Source organism: Scyliorhinus canicula, chromosome 3 (genome assembly GCF_902713615.1).
Source record: "Scyliorhinus canicula chromosome 3, sScyCan1.1, whole genome shotgun sequence".
NCBI lineage: Eukaryota > Metazoa > Chordata > Chondrichthyes > Carcharhiniformes > Scyliorhinidae > Scyliorhinus > Scyliorhinus canicula.
This window is the reverse complement of record NC_052148.1, coordinates 199,560,059-199,583,148: the sequence shown is the minus strand read 5'-3', so window position 1 is coordinate 199,583,148 and position 23,090 is coordinate 199,560,059. Positions and strand designations below refer to the sequence as shown.

The 23,090-nt window shown below is 46.1% G+C and overlaps 1 protein-coding gene across 1 annotated transcript in view; it reads left to right on the top strand.

Annotated features, from left to right (window-relative positions):
* Positions 1–23,090, top strand: part of lrba (LPS responsive beige-like anchor protein) — a 981,767-nt gene that overhangs the window by 243,551 nt on the left and 715,126 nt on the right. Inside the window, 1 exon segment of the mRNA XM_038791976.1 lies at positions 9,356–9,486. Coding sequence (XP_038647904.1) covers positions 9,356–9,486 — 131 coding nt within the window.

Here is a 23,090-nt window from a genome sequence, read left to right as displayed (position 1 = left end):
GTCACAGACAGACTCTTGGCGGTTGTGGCAAGAACTAAACAACATAACGGGCTACAAAGCGAAGCCAAGCAGTATCTCTGGCAGCAGCGCACCCCTCCCCGATGAACTAAATGCATTCTATGCTCGGTTTGAGCAGGTAACCATCAATCCGCTGTTGAGTGCCCCAGCAGCCAATAAGTCACCCATACCCACCATCACAGTTTCCGAAGTCAGATCGGCCTTCCTGAAAGTGAACCCACGGAAGGCGACGGGTCCGGATGGGATCCCTGGTCGTGCACTCCGAGCCTGCGCATACCAGCTGGCAGAGGTATTCACAGACATCTTTAACCTATCCCTACTCCACTCCGAGGTCCCCACCTGCTTCAAGAAGACCACCATCATACCGGTGAAGAACCAGGCAACATGCCTCAATGACTACCGCCCAGTGGCCCTGACGTCAGTTGTAATGAAGTGCTTCGAGAGGCTGATCATGAAGCGCATCACCTCTATACTCCCGGAACGCTGTGACCCACTTCAATTCGCATACCGTCGCAACCGGTCCACATCAGACACCATTTCCCTGGCCCTACACTCATCCCTAGATAGAGCATCTCGAAAACAAGGACTCCTACATCAGACTCCTATTTATTGATTACAGCTCCGCCTTCAACACCATAATCCCAGCCAAGCTCATATCAAAGCTTCAAAACCTAGGGCTTGGCTCTCCACTCTGCAACTGGATCCTTGACTTTCTGACCAACAGACCACAATCGGTAAGAATGAACACCAACACCTCCTCCACAATAGTCCTCAATACCGGTGCCCCGCAAGGCTGCGTACTTAGCCCCCTACTCTACTCCCTGTACACACACGACTGCGTGGCAAAACTTGGTTCCAACTCCATCTACAAGTTTGCTGACGATACGACCATAGTGGGCCGGATCTCGAATAACGACGAGTCCGAATACAGGAGGGAGATAGAGAACCTAGTGGAGTGGTGTAACGACAACAATCTCTCCCTCAATGCTAGCAAAACTAAAGAGCTGGTTATCGATTTCAGGAAGCAAAGTACTGTACACACCCCTGTCAGCATCAACGGGGCCGAGGTGGAGATGGTTAGCAGTTTCAAATTCCTAGGGGTGCACATCACCAAAAATCTGTCCTGGTCCACTCACGTCGACGCTATCACCAAGAAAGCACAACAGTGCCTATACTTCCTCAGGAAACTAAGGAAATTCGGCATGTCCACAGTAACCCTTACCAACTTTTACAGATGCACTATAGAAAGCATCCTATCTGGCTGCATCACAGCCTGGTATGGCAACTGCTCGGTCCAGGACCGCAAGGAACTTCAGAAAGTCATGAATACCGCCCAGTCCATCACACGAACCTGCCTCCCATCCATGGACTCCCGCTACCTGGGGAAAGCGGGCAGCATAATCAAGGATCCCTCCCACCGGCTTACTCACTTTTCCAACTTCTTCCATCGGGCAGGAGATACAGAAGTCTGAGAACACGCATGAACAGACTCAAAAACAGCTTCTTCCCCACTGTCACCAGACTCCTAAATGACCCTCTTATGGACTGACCTCATTAACACTACACCCTGTATGCTTCAACCGATGCCAATGCTTATGTAGTTACATTGTATATCTTGTGTTGCCCTATTATGTATTCTCATGTATTTTCTTGTATTTTCTTGAATTTTGTTTAATTCCCTTTTCTTCCATGTACTGAATGATCTGTTGAGTTGCTTGCAGAAAAATACTTTTCACTGTACCTCGGTACACATGACAATAAACAAATCCAATCCAATGTCTTACCAGTACACAGGCCTATTCAAGTGAAGGCTGTTCCAACGGGCCATCACTCTCTCTTCTCACAGCTGCCCGACATGAATCAAAACTCGTTTTGCCGGCATGAATCTTTAAACCATATGTTCATCTGACTTCCGGTTTGCAGCCATGCTTAGCTAGGTCGCACGTTCGGCAGCTCTCGCCAAGAACGGACTTTTGGGCCCTTTTGAGGAGCCCCAGCGGCACTTGTACGACGGTTCCCAGTGTGGGAAGGTGTTAGTAAGGTTCCCCCAGCACTGCATGGAGTGGACCAGGAGTGGAGCGATCAAAAAAAAGTGGTTTTGGAGCACCGAAGAGAGCGGGGGAGGAAAAGCAAGATGGCGGCGGGTGGAGATCAAGCAGCGTGGGCGCAGTGGTCGTGGGGGCAGCAGGAGTTCCTCAAAAACTGCTTTGCAGAGCTGAGAGCAGAAACGCTGGCACCAATGAAGGCGTCGATAGAAAAGCTGGTGGAGACCCAGAAGGCCCGAGGGGCGACGATTCGACAGGTGCGGCAGAAAGCCTCAGAGAACGAGGATGAGATTTTGGGCCTGGCGGTGAAAGTGGAGGCGCACGAGGCGCTACACAAGAAGTGGCAGGAGAAGTTTGAGGACCTGGAAAAGTCGAGGAGGAAGAATCTTCGGATTCTGGGTCTCCCTGAAGGAGTGGAGGGGTCTGACGCTGGGTGGGACATATGTAGTTACAATGCTCAACACGCTGATGGGCGCGGAAGCTTTCCCGAGGCCCCTGGAGCTGGATGGGGCTCATCGAGTCCTGGCAAGGAGACCCAAAGCCAACGAGCCGCCAAGGGCTGTAGTGGTGAGGTTTCACTGCTTTATGGACAGGGAGTACGTCCTGAGATGGGCGAAGAAAGAATGGAGCAGCAGGTGGGAGAATACGGAGATCCGAATCTACCAGGACTGGAGTGCGGAGGTTTTAAGAAGAGGGCTGGTTTTAATCGGGCCAAGGCGGTTCTCCATTGGAAGGGGGTGAAGTTTGGAATGCTACAGCCAGCGTGATTTGTGGGTTACGTTTCAAGATCGTCCTCACTATTTTGAGACGCCAGATGAGGCGTGGACCTTTATTCAGACTGAAAAGTTGGACTCGAACTGAGGGTTTGTTGTGGGGGGGGGGGGGGGGGGGGGGGGGTGTTTACTGTATTGTGGGGGTGTGTTCTTCTCCTGGTTTCGGGTTGGGAAGAGGGGACATGGGAAGGGGTGAGTGGATAAGATGTGGGACTGTGTGAGAGTGTAGGTACCGGTACTGTAGGGACAGGTCCCCGCTGATGAAGGGGCGGTTGGAGGCCCGGGGTCGGGGAACTGGGGTGAGGTCGCAGAAAAAGGAGCTGCGCAGAAAAAGGCGGGGCCAGCTGGGATGGAAAGCGCGGGCTTTTTCCCGCACGAAGGGGGGGGCGAGGCCTGGGGGGGAAGGGCGGTGCTGGAGGAGAGCGCATATTGATCGGCAGGGGGAGGCGGGGGGATTCCCACACTGGGGGGTCGTTTGAATAGCGGGAGTGGCCGGGGTCAGCAGGAGTCAGCTGACTTACGGGAGCGTAATGGGGGAAGCAGAATGGTTGGACGGTGGTCTGGCTTGGGGTGGGGGGGGGGGGGGGTGGATGAAACTGGGTTGCTGCTGTATTGGCCAAAGGGGAGCTGGAAGTAGAAGAGGGAGTCGGGGCGGGGGTCCGCTGCCTGGGGGACTGGAGGGTGTGGGAGGCGCGGGCACGTGGCTGGCCTGAAAAAGGGAATGGCTAGTCGGGAGGGGGGGGGGGGGGGGGGGGGGGGGAAGAGGGGAAGAGTAGCCCCCTGATCTGGCTGATAACATGGAATGTGAGGGGCCTGAATGGACCGGTCAAGGGGACCCAGGTGTTCGCGCACTTAAAGGGACTGAAGGCGGATGTGGTCATACTTCAGGAGATACACTTGGCAGATCAGGTCAGGCTGAGAAAAGGATGGGTAGGGCAGGTCTTTCACTCGGGGCTGGATGCGAAGAATAGAGGGGTTGTGATACTGGTGGGGAAGCGGGTGTCGTTTGAGGAGTTGAATATTGTGGCGGATAATGGACGTCGATACGTGATGGTGAGTGATAGGCTGCAGGGGACGCGGGTGGTACTGGTGAACGTTTATGCCCCGAATTGGGATTATGCCGGATTTATGAAATGTATGTTAAGTTGGATCCCGGATCTGGAAGCAGGGAGCTTGATAATTTGGGGGGGGGGGACTTCAACACGGTGCTGGACCCAGCACTGGACCGTTCCAAGGTGCTCAGGGGGTTTATGGACCAGATTGAGGGGGTGGGGGAGAGAGTGGATCCGTGGAGATTTGCCAGGCCGGTGGCAAGATAATTTTCTTTTTTCTCCCACGTCCATAAAGCCTATTCCTGGATAGATTTCTTTATAATGAGTAGGGCACTAATCCCGAAAATGGAGGGAATGGAATATTCGGCTATAGCCATCTCGGACCACGCCCTACATTGGGTGGAACTCGAGTTGGGGGAGGAGAGGGACCAGCGCCCGTAATGGCGCCTCGATGTGGGACTGTTGGCAGATGAGGTGGTGTGTGGGCAGATCCGGGGGTGTATTCAAAGATACATGGAGGCCAACGATAATGGGGAGGTGCAGGTGGGGTTAGTCTGGGAGGCTTTGAAGGCGGTGGTCAGGGGAGAGCTAATTTCCATTAGAGCCCATAGGGAGAAGAGAGAGAGGAGGGAGAGATTGGTGGGGGAGATAGTAAGGGTGGACAGGAGCTATGCAGAGGCCTCCAAAGAGGGGCTGCTTAGGGAGCGACGAAACCTCCAAATGGAATTTGATCTATTGACCACGGGAAAAGCAGAGGCGCAGTGGAGGAAAATGCAGGGGGCGATATACGAGTATGGGGAGAAGACGAGCCGGATGCTGGCACATCAGCTTCGTAAGAGGGAGGCAGCGAGGGAGATTGGTGGAATTAGAGATAGAGGGGGGAATACGGTGCGGAGTGCGGTGAGAATAAACGAGGTATTTAGGGACTTCTGTGGGGATATGTATAGATCTAAGCCCCTGGAGAGGTGGGGGGGGGGGGGGGATGGGATGCGGCGATTCTTGGATCAACTGAGGTTCCTGAGGGTGGAGGAGGAGCAGGTGGCTGGTTTGGGGGTGCCGATTGGGCTGGAGGAGCTGGTTAAGGGATTGGGGAGAATGCAGGCGGGGAAGGGTTCCCGGTTGAATTTTACAGCAAGTATGTGGACCTGCTGGGCCCCTTGCTGGTGAGAACTTTTAATGAGGTGAGGGAGGAGGGGACCCTGCCCCTGACAATGTCCCGGGCACTGATCTCGCTGATTTTGAAGCGGGAAAAGGATCCATTCCAATGTGGATCGTATAGGCCGATTTCGCTCCTCAATGTAGACGCTAAGTTATTGGCGAAGGTTCTGGCTACGAGGATTGAGGACTGTGTCCCGGGGGTGATCCATGAGGACCAGACGGGGCTTGTGAAGGGCAGGCAGTTAAACACGAATGTGCGGAGGCTCTTAAATGTGATTATGATGCTCTCGGTGGAGGGGGAAGCGGAGGTAGTGGCGGCCATGGACGTGGAGAAGGCCTTCGATCGGGTGGAGTGGGAGTATCTCTGGGAAGTGCTTAGGAGGTTTGGGTTCGGGGAAGCGTTCATAAGGTGGGTCAGGCTGTTATATAGGGCCCCAGTGGCGAGTGTGGCTACAAATCGGCAGAGGATGGAGTACTTTAGGTTGTACCGAGGGATGAGGCAGGGGTGTCCCTTATCCCCCTTGGTGTTTGCACTGGCAATTGAGCCGCTGGACATGGCACTGAGGGAGTCTAGGAACTGGGGGGGATTGGTCCGGGAGGGGGGGGAGACATCGGGTGTCGTTATATGCTGATGACCTGCTGTTATATGTTGCAGACCCAGTGGAGGGGATGGTGGAGGTTATGCGGATCCTTGGGGAGATTGGAGACTTTTCGGGTTATAAGCTCAACGTGGGGAAGAGTGAGCTCTTTGTGGTGCATGCGGGGGATCAGGGCAGGGGGATAGACGAGCTATCGCTGAAGAGGGAGGAGAGGAGCTTTCTATACCTGGGATCCAGGTACTGGGACTGGAACCAGGAACTGAGGTACCAGGAACTGGGGGACCCTGCATAAGCTCAATTTGGCACGGTTGGTGGAACAGATGGTGGAGGATTTCAAGAGATGGGATATGCTGCCACTCTCCTTGGCGGGTAGGGTGCAGTCGATCAAGAGGATGGTCCTCCCGAGGTTCCTGTTTGTGTTCCAGTGCCTGCCCATCCTAATCCCCAAGACTTTTTTTAAACGGGTAAGCAGGAGCATTATGGGATTCATATGGGCGAATAAGACCCCGAGGTTGAAGAGGGTGTTCTTGGAGTGTAGCAGAGACAGAGGGGGGCTGGCGCTGCCGAATCTATGTGGTTATTATTGGGAAGCTAATGTGACGATGATCCGTAAGTGGGTAATGAAGGGAGAGGGGACGGCGTGGAAGAGGCTAGAGGTGGCGTCTTGTGTGGGTACGAGTCTGGGGGCGCTGGTGACGGCACCGTTGCCGCTCCCGCCGACAAGGTACATCACGGGTCTGGTGGTAGCGGCGACTCTGAAGATCTGGGGGCAGTGGAGGCGACATGGGGCGAGGTGGGGGCCTTGGTCTGGTCCCCGATACGAGAGAACCACAGGTTTGTTCCGGGTAGGATGGATGGGGGGTTTCTGAGCTGGCATCGGGCAGGGATTAAAAGAATGGGGGACCTATTCATCGATGGGACTTTTGCGAGCCTCGGGGCGCTAGAGGGGAAATTTGGGTTACCTCCCGGGGATGCTTTTTGATACATGCAAGTGAGGGCGTTTGAGAGACGGCAGGTGAGGGAATTTCCGCTGCTCCCAGCACGAAGGATTCAGGACGGGTGATTTTGGGCGTATGGGTTGGAGAAGGCAAGGTCTTGGCGATCTATCAGGAAGTGGAGGAGGCCTCGGTGGAGGAGTTAAAGGGCAAGTAGGAGGAGGAGCTCGGGGAAGAGCTGGATGAAGATCTGTGGGCTGATGCCCTGAGTAGGGTTAATTCCTCCTCCTCTTGCGCCAGGCTCAACCTAATACAGTTCAAAGTTGTTCATAGGGTGCATGTGACAGGGGCGAGGATATGTAGGTTTTTTGGGGTGGAGGACAGGCATGTGAGGTGCTCGGGGAGCCCAGCAAATCACGGCCATATGTTCTGGACGTGCCCGGCACTGGAGGGGTTCTGGAGGGGCTTTGCGTGGACTATGTCCAAAGTGGTGAACACCCGGGTCAAGCCGAGCTGGGGGGGATAGCATTATTCAGGGGATCGGACGAGCCGGGAGTGGAGGAGCCGAAAGAGGCCGTGTTCTGGCCTTTGCGTTCATGGTAGCCCGGCGGAGGATCCTACTAATGTAGAGGGATGGAAGCTTGGATTAACGATATTGCAGGGTTCATCAAGCTGGAAAGGATAAAACTTGCCTTGCGAGGGTCTGTGCAGGGGTTCTCCAGGTGGTGGCAACCGTTCCTAGACTTTCTCGTGGAACGTTAGGTGGAGGTCGGTGTTTAGATTAGAGTGGGGCGTTTTCCTTACTGGTGTGTTTATTTGTTAAATGGGGATTATTGTATTTTGTTAGAAATCCCAGGTATAATTTTCACTTGTTTTGCGCTTTATTCCTTTTTCTGTTTGGAGTGTTTTGTTGAAAATCGTTGAAAATTTGAATAAATATATATAATTTAAAAAATCCATATGTTCATCTTTGTTCTTATTTACCCCATTCCAATTTACTTGTGGCACCTATCGTAATCCAGAGATTATTCCCTCTGTGGTTGTTTTTTAATTTAGTCCCGAGCTGTTGAAACACCCTCAGCAGAACCTCTTCTTTTTTACAGTTTACCTATATTGTTGGGACTCATGTGGATCACACCAAATAGATCCTTCCCCTCCCATCCAGGTTCCCTTTCAGTTCGAAGAATATGTCTTTAACTTTGGTAATGGACAAACAGTGCAGCCTTCGGGACTCGTGCTTTTGGCTATTTGGAACAATATCTAGTCCTCCAACATAGCTTTGTGATAAATAGGTTTGTGTGTATAAATATACATATATTTATACATATATATACACACACAGGCAATGTGTCTACTAAAGCTGTAGTTAAGGTATCGTAAAAGTGAGGTCACCATTGTTTCTCACCATTTACTTGTGTACATATAGATAACTAATGGAACAACGTTTTGATTGCAGGAGATTTCCTGGGGTATGGATAATTTGTGGAAGTGTGTTAGTCCTAGCTAAGCAGTTCATGGAAAATCTTAGTGGGATACAGATGATGTAATTAATGGGAGGAGTCAGGTCTGTCTGTAGTTTTGCAATCTGTTATAGAATTTTAAATTCAACAGCAGTTTGCCCTAGGATTTGAGTCTGTTAAGACAGAAGGATTTTCAGGGTGTTCCTGAAAGCATCTCTATCTCCAAAGGTCTGTACCGATAAGCAAGTAACCCTGGTTTTTAACTTTATTTATGAATGGATTTTGAACTGTATTGGGTTTCTTTGTTGGATTATATAGAGTGGCAGGTATAGATAGTAGATTAAAGTTTTATTTTATTTAAAAACTCTTTAACTTCAGTTTCTTTGATGTTAATGTGGTTAATTCCATGATTAAATTAAAGTTTGCTTTCATATAAAATATATCTATTTGTCAGGGTCATCACTCGTGTGGTGACGGATCCTTTCCTCTCAGTTTTACAAATTGATAATTAGTTGGGGTCTGATCCGGGATCCTAACAGCTTGAAATAGCAGAATTTCTTTGAAAATTATTTACTGTCGAACAGTTCCATGTCACAATATTTTTGGCAGCTGAAAATGCAGTGACGCAAAATGATGACATGCTCATATCAGGATTTGTCAGCTTAAACTTGTCTTGGTGTGTTATGGGAAGGAGGCTAGAAGTGGAACCAGAAAATGCTAGAAAAACTCATCAGGTCAGTCAGTTTCTGTAAAGATTCTGTATTATGATATTTTGCGTGAATAGACTTCAGAATTGATCTCTGATCTGTGTATCAAGAAATTCAGTTTTCTATTGCAATTTCCAGCATTTTCTTTCCTTAATTGAGGTTGAACTGAAGATGAAGCACAAATGAAGTAACAGTTGGCATCAGAAATGTGGTAACTTCAGTTATGGCCATAGATAGAAAGATTTTTTCAGGAATTTTTGGAAATTATTTTAATTGATTTCCAAAAGAGGAAAGGAACAGGTAAACAAAATTCAAGACAGTACCAAAATACTGCTCCCCCTCCCCCAATAAACAGACAAACGAAAACGTACAAACAAAAGTAAATTTAACAGTTGACAGTAATTAACTTGTTAAAGGAGGGAATTTCATTAATATTTACGGATCTCTACACTGATGACTGATGACAAAGTATCTTTCATTACCAGAGTAGACAAAATGGTTCATAATGTTTCTTTTATTCTTTTGTGAAATTAATTGGAATTTTCTGTTACTGACAATGCAAATGTAAACGATTTTATCATGAGTGGTGTTTTCTTATTTTTTTGTAGAAGTGTTGTAGTAGCTCCTAAAAAACCTCGGATTGCTGTTGGAAGTGAAACTGTTACTCCTGCCACTACAGATACTGTTAGTGTGGTCTCTACAACTGACTCTGTGGAGGATACTGCTGCTGAACCTACAGGTAAATCTCTGCTATTTTCTTTGCAGTACAGGTGTTCTGAGAGTAGATTAATTATTCATGCTGAAATGCTGCATAATTTAGAAACCGTTTCCAACAGCCATCCTTGACATTAAACACTTGCCTAATATTCATTTAAGTTATTTGTGTTTAATTTAACGGCATAAAAAAGTTTTTGTTAGAATATCATAAAAGATTGTTTTCAGACAGCTCCTGATTTTTCAACAAAATAGGCCTTTGGGATTATTGGCAAATTAGAGATTTTTCTGTTTTCTGTAAAATTGATTTCTGAAACTATCTGACACCGTCATAGAACAAGCAACCACTTAACATGTGAGTTGTTAACATACTATGTTGCAACTTGCTCTTTGTGCTCATATCAATCCTTTTAGGATTTGGAGGCATCTGTCCTTAATGTTATGGATCTTTATTGATGCCATGATGTTAAATTTGAACCATTTGGGAATACTTATAGTGCAGTAAAAGTTAGATCATTAAAGGTTGATTACATTTGATTATGGTACCTGCCTGTAAAATGCTGGTATTTTGTGCATCTTTGAATTACTTCAGAATTGATTGGCATACTGTTTTAGACTGATGTGCAAAACTGTAAAGATTGCCTCCAACATGAAATATTTTTTAATTTATGCAGTAACCATATACATTTTGACTGTCTTGCTACATTATTGTTCTAAAAATTTTAAAACCAGTTTGTTATAGTTCTAATATGAAAAAACTATTTATGTCAGCAATATATATTTTATGATGATAGCATATACCCTTTAAAAAATAATTTTGACACCAAACAGACTTGTAATAATCAAATTGCAGTCTTTTTTAAAAGCTCAACAAATAGCAATTTTCCCCCATGTTTTTAATCACACACTAGTGGACCCATTACTAGATTAGTCCCTGATGAATTTGTATAAACAATGGATTTTCTTCAGTAGGATACTAGACAGATGATCTATTTGCATTTTCTTTCAAGTCTCCATGAAGGTCTGTTAAACTGTCGTTCAAAAGGAGCCAGTTTATCAGTGAGGGATTAACAGAGATAAGTCAATTTTGTTGTACATGCTTGATTGGGCTACTGCATCTGGCAGATTTACTCTCTGCTCAAGTCAGTTCGAGAATTATTTAACTCTGATATGTGCATATTATGGTTTCACAATGCAAGTCTTTTTGCTTTTTAGCGTGTTAAAATTCAATTCCTCAGTCATTATTATGTAAACTTTTATTCACAATTTGTTAACTTGAAAAATATCAATTTTTTTCTTTACTTCCCTCTCAAACGCTAGTTGGTTTCAAAACTAGAATCACACCATCTGCCATTCTCGTGCATCAGTTTCAAAAGTCATTAACAATGTCTCGCTAGATTTTAAAGCAACTTCAAATGCTTTCTTTGCAACATTGGGTTAATTATTAAAATTCTGTTTCAAAACCAGTCAAAGTGTTGCTTAGGAATTTCTGTGGAATCTTGTCTGCTGATGCATTTAAAATTGTGGTCTACTTGCCATTGGAGATATGTGTAGCCATTTCAGATGTTTAAACATTGTTTTTTTTCTCTGATGACTTAGCATATTTATTCAGTGAGTAGCCAGTTCATGTAGACCACACAATTTCCAGGTTGGATCCAAGGTTGTGCTAGTTCAGTATTATCAGCTGGGGAGCTGATAGTACTTAAATTCTCTTCAGTGCATTGGCTAAACGAAAACATATGGTAGTCCTCTGGCTTGATGGTGATGGAGGTATGAGGGATAGAGCAGGCAATGCAATTGTAGATAGTGGTGATATAAAATCCTGCAGATGTTGCTGTTGACCAACAGTGCCTCATGGATGCCCAAATTTGAGCTGCTGGATTTGTTCTTCACCTATTCCATTTAGTGCAGTGGTAACAACACAGCATGATGGAGGGTGTCCTCCATATGAAGGTGGAACTTGGTCTTCAGAAGGACTGTACAATGGTAACTCCTTGTAAGATTTTGGGTTTGTGAGCCTCAGCTGCCTAGTCGAATGTTTGAAAGTAATTTTAAGGCAGTTTATTAAGTTTATAGGAAGCAAAAGGTTAGATATGATGCATTAGCTTAATAGACAGGAAAATAATACAACTTGTGATAGTTGAGAGTGATTTACTGATCCAAAGGACGAACAGCCAGTTGGCACTGTGTGTTGATATCAGTAGCTTGTGATAGCAGCATTCTGCCAATTCTGTGCAAAATGTTTGGGTGCTCTTCACCTGTCTTCCTTGCTCTTTCTTGGTCCATCTTCTATCTGAGCAAGGTGGCTGCCTAGCAAGGATTGCCTCATGTCTCTGAGCACTCGTTAATATACTTTTTTGGTGGGGCTAGTATCAATCACCTATTCAAACTTTTCTGACCAATGGATATAGGACAGGTACCCAAGATATCGGGGAAATCATCTCTCTTTACCCTACCCAGGCCTGAGATCACTGGGGTTTGAATGACAGTTCAGTTCAGGAATGTTTGTGGAATCTAATGACCTCAATGTTTTGAGTGCAGTCTTTATGACCTTTATCTTGTTCTGGTCCCTGACTCCTTAAAACTCTTAGGGTTTTTTTTTGAAAGAGTGATATAATTAAACAGTGTGCTAGCTAGTACCATGAGAGTTCATCACCATTCTTAAAAAAAACAACTTTTTCATAAAGGTCTCTATTTCTTACATTCATATTCCATGTTATGATTGTGATGCTGAACCAATTGATGTGGTTGAGTAATAAGAAAACATGAGTTTACATCCACCAGGGCAGTTTCTGAGTTTGAGTTCAGTTTACTGAAAGAAAAACTAGAAAATTAAAAAAAACTTTGTGGATTTTTCATTATAAACAAAATAATATAAAACAGTTAATTCTAGTTACAATTCAAAAGGAATACAAACAATCAAGAACCTCTCCCGTTAACATAACCCCCCAATATTAAACGAAACTCCTTAACAACTGACGGTTACTCACTCTTTAATAAAGGAAACGAATGGCTGCCATCTTAGGTAGAACCCTTCTGCCGACCCCCTAATGGTGTACTTTACCTTCTCCAAATGTAAAAACGACCAAACCGAGGCACTAGGCGGAACAGATCTCCACCCATGTAGAACTTGCCTCCGGGCTATTAATGAGGAAAAGACGAGGACATCCGCCTTCAACCCTGTCTCAGCACCAGTGAGTCGCAGACACCGAAAATGGCCCCAATGGACCATGGCTCCAGATTAACAGGTTACTAAAGAAGGAGACCCAGAAACTCACTAACTTGGGACAAGACCGGAACATACGAGTGTGGTTAGCAGGCCTCCAAGGACGATGCTCACAGCTGTCCTCCACCCCAGAGAAAAAAAAGCTCATCCTCGTCTTCATGGAATGATCCCTGTGTACCACCTTGAATTGGATCAGACTCCACTGAGTGCAAGTGGACTTGGAGTTGACCCTGCGAAGAGCCTTGCTCCACATCTCATCATCTAGAATAGGATCCAATTCACCCTCCCATTTCACCTTTTAACTCATCAAACGGAGCCGACTCCTCTGAAAAGATTTGGCAATTAAAACGCAAAGTGCTGCCCGCACCAGACCCGGACAAAGACAAAATCCTCTTCAACTGGGAGGTGGGTGTCAAGGGAAAAGCCTTACATGGAAAATCGTGCATCTGAAAATACCTAAACCGATTGGAACCAATGAGTTGAACTTTTTCCTACAGCTCCGTAAAGCTGCCAAACCTTTCTTCTCCGAGCAAGTCCCCTAACCTCTCCAAACCATTCCCTGCCCATGACCTAAATGTTCAGATTAATCTGTCAAAAAGTGGTGATTACTGTGGATAAGGGCCAGCAAAGACATGGAGTGAAGTTTAAAATAATGTCTGAACTGCTTCAGATTCCCAGTGTGGACGACATTACTGGATTCAAGGAAAATCTTGCCGGGGAGAAAGGCAATAATGCCATTACTAATGCACTGAGGCTGGACTCCTTTTAGCCCCCATATGGAACCAGATCACAAAACCGCCCCAGTACTTTATCAATATTGGCTGCCCAATAATAAAATAATAAATTGGTTTTAAGCTTAACCTCCTGATTATCTGTCTCTTTGGAAGAACGCCCCACGGATCCTTGGGGTCTTACCTGCCCAAATGAAAGAGAACGCTACTTTGTTAATTATAGCAAAGAAGGACTTGGGGAGAAAAATGAAAAAGAAATAAAAATCTCGGGAGCACATTCCCTTAATAGCCTGGACCTCCCCAGCCAAGGACAGGGGAGGTTATCCCACTTCTGTAAGTCAGATTTGACACCATTTACCAGACAAGTATAATTTAATTTCTGAAGCAAGGCCCAATCATGGGCACCTGGCCACTGAGATAATGAAAGCTGAATCTGGCAAGGCGAAAAGGTAACATCTCCAGATGGGCTCCCCTCCCCGGGGATTAACCGGGAGGTATTTGCTATTATCCATATTCAACGTACCCAGAGAAGGAGCCAAAGCTCCCAAGCAGCTTCATTATCTCATCCATACCGGATAATATAAAGAAGCAGATCATCTGCATACAACGACACCCTATGCTCCACCTCTCCCCAATTTATCACCCTCCACTTACTGGAAGACCTCAACATTATGGCAAGCATTTCTATTGCTAAAGCAAATAAGTGCGGAGACATGCTCCTATTCAACATGAAAGTAGCTCGAGTTCAAAGTATTTGTGCGAACACTAGTGGTGAGAGCCCTATACAGTAAACAAATCCAGGATATAAACTTTTGCCTGAATCCAAGAAGCTCCGAGATATCCCCACTCCACCCTATCAAATGTCTTCTCCGCATTCAGGGAACCAATTGCCTCCATATCGGGTATTGAAGAAGGGGAGAGGACAACATTTAATAGCTGACGTATATTGGCCGACAGTAGCCAACCTTTTGATTAACCCGGACTAGTCTTCCGAGATAAGTCTGTGAGGCAGGACTCTGAGCGCAGTGTCAGCACTTTTGCAAAGAACTTAGCATCCACATTCAAAAGCAAAACAGGTCACTACAACCCACATTCCACAGGGTACTTGTCCTTCTTAAGGATTCGGGAAATAGAGGCCTGCGCAAATGTAATTGGCAGCAAATCCTGGGACAAAGAGTCATCAGAGGGATCAATTGTTCTGCAAACTTCTTATAAAACTCAATGGGGAAGGGCATCAGGGCCAGGAGCTTTACCTGTCCATATGAAGCCAATATGTCCGAATTTTCACTAGTCTCTCACTCGCTCTCGCAATCTCGCTCTCTCTCTCTCTCTCTCCTCTTCTTCCCTCCCAAATCACTGGAATGGTAAACTTTCCGCTGGGAGCTCTGATCTATAGAGATCCCGATGAAATGTTTCAAAAGTAGTGTTGACCAGACTGCCACTTGAGTCCCTTATCTGCACACGTAGCGGAGACCAGAAGCTGCCTGCCGCCTCAGCTGATGAGCGCAAAGGCGACTGGCCTTCTCCCCGTGTTCATAAAATACACCCCTCGAATATAGCAGCTGGCCCACTGCCTTGCCCGTTGACAGTAATTCAAATTGTGTCTGCAGCTTTTTCCTGCTTGCCAACAGTATAGAGTTGGAGCTAGTGAGTATTGATGGTCCAACTCCAGGTCCCCCTGTCGTTCCACTCTCGCAGTCCTTTCCATGTGCACTTTGCAGGAAATTATCCCCCCGGACAACCACCTTAGCTTCCCACAACGTAGAAAATGAGACAAACTCGCTTCTTTAAACTTAATATATTACCAATGGCAGTGAACATGCGTTTGCAACATTTTTTGTCCTCTAATAATGCCATATCCAATCTCCATGGTGGACGTCTGGAGGGACCAGACTCTAGTGCCAAATCCGAAAAATGTGGGGCATGGTCTGAAATCAAAATCGCTGAGTAACCTGCCCCCCCGAAGTGAGGGGAGACCTATCTACCACAAAAAAAAAGTCAATACGAGAGTATACCTGGTGGACATGGGTGAAAAAGGAAAAATCTTTATCACCTGAGAGCAAAAGAATGCCACAGATCTGGCCCTCCACCTGCTCCATGAGAAACAACAAAGCCTTTTCCACTCCCAATGGAGTCAGAGATTTGGGCATGGATCAATCCACCTGGGATCCAGATCACAGTTTAAGCAACCCCTCAAGATTAGCTAATGCAAATCCAAATCGGGGTCGTATTGCAACTTGTTAATAAAACTCATATTGTTCCAGTTTGGAGCGTAGGCATTAACCAGGACCACTGATGTAAATGAATCCCATGTAGAAACACCACATCAGCACTCAAACTTTTAAGGTGAGCAAATACCCTTTTCACTGGGCCTTTCAATCCATTGACATTCCAGGTGACCAAACAAACTGGGGGCCTCCCAACCCCCTTGATCCGGAGTCAGCCATTTCTACCAAGAGGGATCATCCAACAGATCCATTGAAAGTACAGCAACTGGGCCCACCCAAATGGCTGTCAAACCCAGTAACAAGATCAAGCAAAGAAAAATAAGCAGTCACTGTCAACAAACTACCCCTTCCCCTCCTCCCCACCCTCAAACAATATACATACCCAAATATACATACAAAAAACAGTAATGCAAACAAAAAACTACTTCGAATAAACCTAATCCCAAACAGACCAAAAACACTAAGCTCGTCATCCAAAGCAAAACTAATATGATAAACTGCAGTCACCCTACCGCACCACTCCCATTAGCTAACTCTTCGGCTAGTGCGGCGGCTCCCACCCTGAGTGAAGAGAAATGCTAACAGAAAAAGGACAATAAGCATAAAATCCCTTAAAATATAGTACTCCAATAGGGAGCTATATATTTTCACAATAGTTATAAACAAATAGAGAAAACTCCCCCATAAATCCCCCACCCAAGTCCAACTTGCAAAACATTCAACTCCCACAAGAACAAAGAAATGCAAACATGAACAAGGAACCCCCAAAGTTCCCCTTAACCACATGCCCACCGCAATGTCGAAAAAAGCCTCAATCAACCTGCACCCAGCCCACACTTTTTTACAAAAGAATCCGCCTCCGGTGCATCAAAAAAATAGTCTTTCCTCTCAAAAGTCACTTTTGTGCACTGGGTAGACCACCCCAAGTCAACTCCATTTTTATGGAGAGTGGATTTGGCCTTGTTGAATGCTGCCCACTTCTTTGCCAGCTCTGCTTCTGCATCCTGATAAAGCCTGATGGCGTGGCCTTCCCATTTATGGCAGCAATACACTTTTGGCCATCTCTGCATCTGTTTTCTTTTTTCTTGAAAGCTGTGAAACGTCACAATTACTGCTCGCGGTGGTTCATTGGGATTTCTGTCGGAGTGTTGAGTGGGCTCGATCTATCTCGGGAGGGGATGAGAGCCCACCCTCCCCTATCATTTTCCCAAACATTTTCACAAAATACTCTGTGGGATTTGGACCTTCTGTCCCCTCCGGCAACACAGATACTTTTCCCCCTTAAGCAATTCTCCAAATCATTCACTTTGGCCTTCAGTGTTTTACTGTTTCCTTTGTCTTCACCTATGCCAACCGAATGGGAGCCAGGGCCTCTTCCATCGGTCTGCGAAGGTTGTCCGAAACTACCCACCATTGCTTCTCAAATTCTGCCCCCAAGATGCCGGTAAGCATCTCAGCCATTAGTGGAGTGGCCGGAGTCACAGAAGCTGCCCCCACCATTTTCTCCACCGACGAGCCCTGAGAAGCTTTTGATTCAGTCTACAAACTTCTGCTTTCAGCCCCTCTCCCTGGTCTTTATAGAAGCATAGAATTCCTACAGTCCAGAAGGAGGCCATTCAGCCGAGCGAGTCTGCACAGACCCTCTGAAAGAGCACCCCGCTTAGAACCCAATATCCTACCCTATCCCCGTAGCTCCACCTGGGAACAATTTAACATCTCCAATCCACAACTTGCACATCTTTGGACTGTGGGAGGAAACCAGAGCACCCGGAGGGGACCCATGCAGACGGTGGGAGAATGTGCATACTCCACATAACAGTCACCTGAGGTCGGAATCGAACTCGGGTCTCTGGCACTATGTAGCAGCAGTGCTAACCACTGTGTTGCCCAGGTCTTCCTGGGATTTCCCCTCTAGGCACCTTATTCCATTAAACAAGAAGGCCCTTGGGAAAGAAACCTGCATTGTCCCAATCTGGCCAAGTAACGTTCATGTCACTCAAGTGCCAGGCAATGACCATCTCCAACAAGAGAAAATCCAACCATTTCCCTTTGATTACCATTGCTTAATCCCTTACTATCAACATCCTGAGGGTTACCGTTTACCAGGAACTGAACTGAAATAGCCATATAAATACTGTGGTTACAAGAGCAGGTCAGAGGCTGGGAGTTTTGCGGACAGTAACTCTCTCACCAAAGCCTGTCCACCATCTGCATGGCACAAGTCAGGATGGAATACTCTCTACTTGCCTGAATGAGTGCATGTCCAACAACACTCAAGAGCTCAACAACATCCAGGACAAAACGACCTGCTTGATTGGCACCCTATTCACCACCCTCAACATCCACTCCCTCCACCACCTGACCTACCATTTTGTCCCATGTGCAAGATACATTCCAGCAATTTGCCAAGACTCCTTCGACAGTACCTTCAAAACCTGTGATCTCCACCACCTAGAATAATAAGAGCGGTAGATGCATGGGAACACCACCGCATGCAGGTTCTCCTCCAAGCCACACACCGCCCTGACTTGGAACTATCACACTCTTCCTTGATTGTCACTGGATCAAAACCGTGAACTCCCTCCCTAATAGCACTGGGGCTGGTTTAGCTCACTGAGCTAAATCACTGGCTTTTATAAGCAGACCAAGGAGGCCAGCAGCACGGTTCGATTCCCGTACCAGCCTCCCCAGACAGGCGCCGGAATGTGGCGACTAGGGGCTTTTCACAGTAACTTCATTGAAGCCTACTTGTGACAAGCGGCATTGCATTTGCACTGTGGGTATACCTACACCACATGGACTGCAGCAGTTTAACAAGGCAGCTCGCCACCACCTTCACAAGGGAAAATAGGAATGGGCAGTAAATGCTGGTCTAGCCGTGACGTTCACATGCTGTGAAAGAAATTTTAAATGACCAATCCCACACTGGTGGTTTTTTTAAAGAGTTAACCATCTTTTGTTGCTTCGCAAGCCACTCCATCATTACAAAGAATAAAAATAAAAATGAGATGCAACTTGATTGTAACCTCGTCAACAAATGAGGACACAAAAAAGGCATACCCTGGAAATCGGAGCCACATGGTTCTCTCCACTCCCGTCTGGTGCCACAGTTGGGAAAGCAACATTGTGATGTAGTCAGCAACAGTATCACAAGGGCGCATATTGACTAACATCCCACATCTGTCATCACTATCATAGAAACCGTTGGTGGGGATTTTCACGATTTTCAAAATCTCATGAGGTCTTGTGGCTTTAGAATAAATTCCCCCCCCCCCCCCCCCCCCCCCCCCCCCCCAAAACTGTTGAAGTACTTTCACTTGGAGGAAGCATTCAGGGCAGCAAGGGGACTTACCCTGGGTGTGATCATCACCAAGAATGGTTCAGTGGAGCTAACTGAGTGCAGAAAGATGTAGCTGCCAGACTGGGCTGGTGGAGATGGTGATTTAACCTACTTGAACTCAAACCAATGTTGTCTTGAACAGATGCATCTGCAAAAGGCATATTGGTCTGGGTGAATGACCACCACACAGACCATGTAAATTGCAAGTCCCATCTTTACATGAGGAGACATCCCATTGTGGCATGATCATAGTGCCATAGAATTAATTAAATAATTTTATAAACTCTAAACAAGGTATCCGAAAAGCACAATGGATTATCAGCAGCCCCAAAACTATATTCCGGCCTTTACAAACTGTACCATGGTGTGTATCCCGTGGCCCAGTATATTCTTCATCTTCAAGCCAGATGATCAACCCTTATTCAATGAAGTACGTACCAGGTTTACTTAAAAATGCGTTCCGATCTGCTGAAGCAAAAGTTGAATGCTGAAGACAGCTGAGTAATTTTACAACCAAAAGAATAAGTCAAAACGCTGCAGCCAAAACACATTTAATCACATGCTGATGCATAATTCATCAGCTCAGGAGAAAAGTCTCCATGAAGATGTGCATTTTGAGTATCTTTTATCTGAAACCACTGCGGCTGATTGCATTTTGGATTTACCATAATTTCAGTTTTCAGATACCACACTTACATTTACATTAAAATAGCTGAGCCAGGCTAGATGTGGTGTCAAGTAAATAAAGTGGCTGGAGTAGTAAGATGTATGACAATAGAGTACTTGCAAGAAGTTTTTATTTGACATGTTCACCACAAAATTCGCATGGTAAACACTGCAGACAAGTTTACCGTACTAAAGGTTGATGAGGTTCAAAAACATCACAGTTTTCTGATGTTTTGGGATTTTGGATTTACGGATTAAGGACACTCGACCTGTATTTGCGCAAAGAGCAAGGCTGGGATATTTGCAAACGGCTCCAGCCAGAAGTGTTGTTAATTGCTCTTGGTCTCCCTTTGAAGTCACTACGATCACTAATGCCAGTCTTCAGCCAATTTGATTAACATTACATTACATCAAGAATGGATGTGCACTGGTTACGGAAAAGACTCTGGGCCGCAAAGCACCCATACTGTAGTGCTCAACGCCTGTGTTCCAGAACTATCTGTGTTCCTTGTCAAGATGTTCCAATATAGCTATAACAGGCAGTGAAAATCTCCAAGGTATGACTTGTCCACAGATAACATTATAAATTAACCAAGATAAATTGCTGCCCTATCTGCCTACTTTCAACCATCAGCAAAGGGATAGAAGTAATTAATAGCAGGGCTGTCCAGCGATACTTTCCAAAATTTACAGTGCAGAAGGAGGCCATTCAGCCCAGAGTCTGCACAAGTCCTTGGAAAGGCACCCCACTTAAACTCACTTGTCCCCACTTGTCTCAACTTTCCTCGGTTTGGGTTCTACCAGTGTTCCTTGGTTCCACATCTCATTTCAACCTTGCTGCAAAACTGACATGATTTGTACATCAGAGGTGAGCTTTGAATGACTGCCTTCGACATTGAGGTAACTTGTAAACTAAATGGCACCATGAAGCCTGAGTAAAATTGAATTCAATGGGGCTTGGGGGCTCCTTCAGTAGTTTGAGTCATATCTGGCACAAAGTAAGATGGCTGTGGTCGTTTGGGGGCCAATCATCTCAGTCCCAAATCATGACCACAAGTTGCGCAGGGTTGGTCCTAGGCTTATCTATCTTAAGCTTATCTATCTAAGCTTATTCATCAATGACAATCATACAAAAAGTCAAACAATATATGCCTGGCCCGAAAAGGTCCGATGGCTACTGCCAGGAAGAAACTGGTACAGCAAGCATAAGAGACACAAACTTCCTCAAACAAGCAGGAGAACATAGAACATAGAAAAATACAGCACAGAACAGTCCCTTCAGCCCACGATGTTGTGTCGAACCTTTGTCCTAGATTAAGAACAAAGTAATCTACACCCCATCATTCTACTGTAATCCATGTACCTATCCAATAGCCACTTGAAGGTCTACCGTTAACCCTGTATTCCGCATTCATATTAAAATGGACAAAGGAAAGTGTCCCACCTGGAGCTCTGCTGCACTCTCTACAATATAACTACAACATCTGGTACTCGAGGCACACACTGAGATGACCAGTCAAACTTTCAAGATGTTGGCGAATCTGATAACTGGTAGACTCTATGCAATAATTTATAGCTGTAAGGATAAATCCTCAGTGGTTGGAAGGGTGAAAGTGATATTTTCACAATAGTGGCAGACATAAGTATATAGAACATAGAACACAGAACATAGAAAATACAGCACAGAACAGGCCCTACGGCCCACAATGTTGTGCCGAACTTTGTCCGAGATTAAGAAATTAATCTACACCCCATCATTCTACCATAATCCATGTACCAATCCAATAGCCGCTTGAAGGTCCCCAATGTTTTTGACTCAACTACTTCCACAGACAGTGCATTCCATGCCCCCATTACTCTGGTAAAGAACCTACCTCTGACATCCCCCCCTATATCTTCCACCATTCACCTTAAATATATGTCCCCTTGTAATGGTTTGCTCTACCCGGCGAAAACGTCTCTGACTGTCTCCTCTATCTATTCCCATGATCATCTTATAAACGTCTATCAAGTCTCCCCTCATCCTTCTCCGTTCTATTCAGAATAGGCCTAGCACCCTCAACCTTTCCTTGTAAGACCTACTCTCCATTCCAGGCAACATCCTGGTAAATCTCCTTTGCACCTTTTCCAAAGCTTCCACATCCTTCCTAAAATGAGGCGACCAGAACTGCACACAGTACTCCAAATGTGGCCTCACCAAGGTTTTGTACAGCTGCATCATCACCTCTCGGCTCTTGAATTCAATCCCTCTGCTAATGACGCTAGCACACCATAGGGCTTCTTCACAGCTCTATCCACTTGAGTGGCAACTTTCAAATATCTATGAACATAAACCCCAAGATCTCTCTGCTCCTCCACATTGCCAAGAACCCTACCGCTAACCCTGTATTCCGGATTCATATTTGTCCTTCCGAAATGGACAACCTCACATTTTTCAGGGTTAAACTCCATCTGCCACTTCTCAGCCCAGCTCTGCATTCTATGTCTCTTTGCAGCCGACAACAGCCCTCCTCACTATCCACAACTCCAACAATCTTCGTATCGTCTGCAAATTTACTGACCCATCCTTCGACTCCTTCATCCAAGTCATTAATGAAAATCACAAACAGCAGAGGATCCAGAACTGATCCCTGCGGTATGCCACTGGTAACTGGGCTCCAGGCTGCATATTTGCTATCCACCACCACTCGCTGACTTCTATCGGTTAGCCAGTTCGTTATCCAACTGGCCAAATTTCCCACTATCACATGCCTCGTTACTTTTTGCATAAGCCTACCATGGGGAACCTGATCAAATGCCTTACTAAAATCCAAGTACATGACATCCACTGCTTTACCTTCATCCACGTGCTTGGTCACCTCCTCAAAGAATACAATAAGACTTGTGAGGCAAGACGTACCCCTCACAAATCCGTGCTGACTATCCCTAATCAAGCAGTGTCTTTCCAGATGCTCAGAAATCCTATCCCTCAGTACCCTTTCCGTTACTATGCCAACAACCGAAGTAAGACTAACTGGCCTGTAATTCCTAGGGTTATCCCTATTCCCTTTTTGGAACAGGGGCACGATATTCGCCACTCTCCAATCCCCTGGTACCACCCCTGTTGGGTGACATGTCCACCCTTCAGCCCTCCTCCAGCCCATACTCCTTGACAAAGTAATTTGCCTCCTCTGGCATCCTAAATAATTTTCACGACCTTCAAATGCTACCCACAGTTCAATCAGGTACAATACGCCAAATTGAATCTTGCGCCGATACAGCACCGCCTTCGTCTTATTGAACCACATCCGGATCAGCACCAATGTTGTGATGTACCCAGACCCTGTTTCCTTCCCAGCTGCAGTTCCGACTCACCCTGGCCCACCTCAAAATATTTTCCTTCTCCTGAAACTTCTGCATACGCACAATCACTGCCTCAAGGACCTGTCCTTAAGGTCC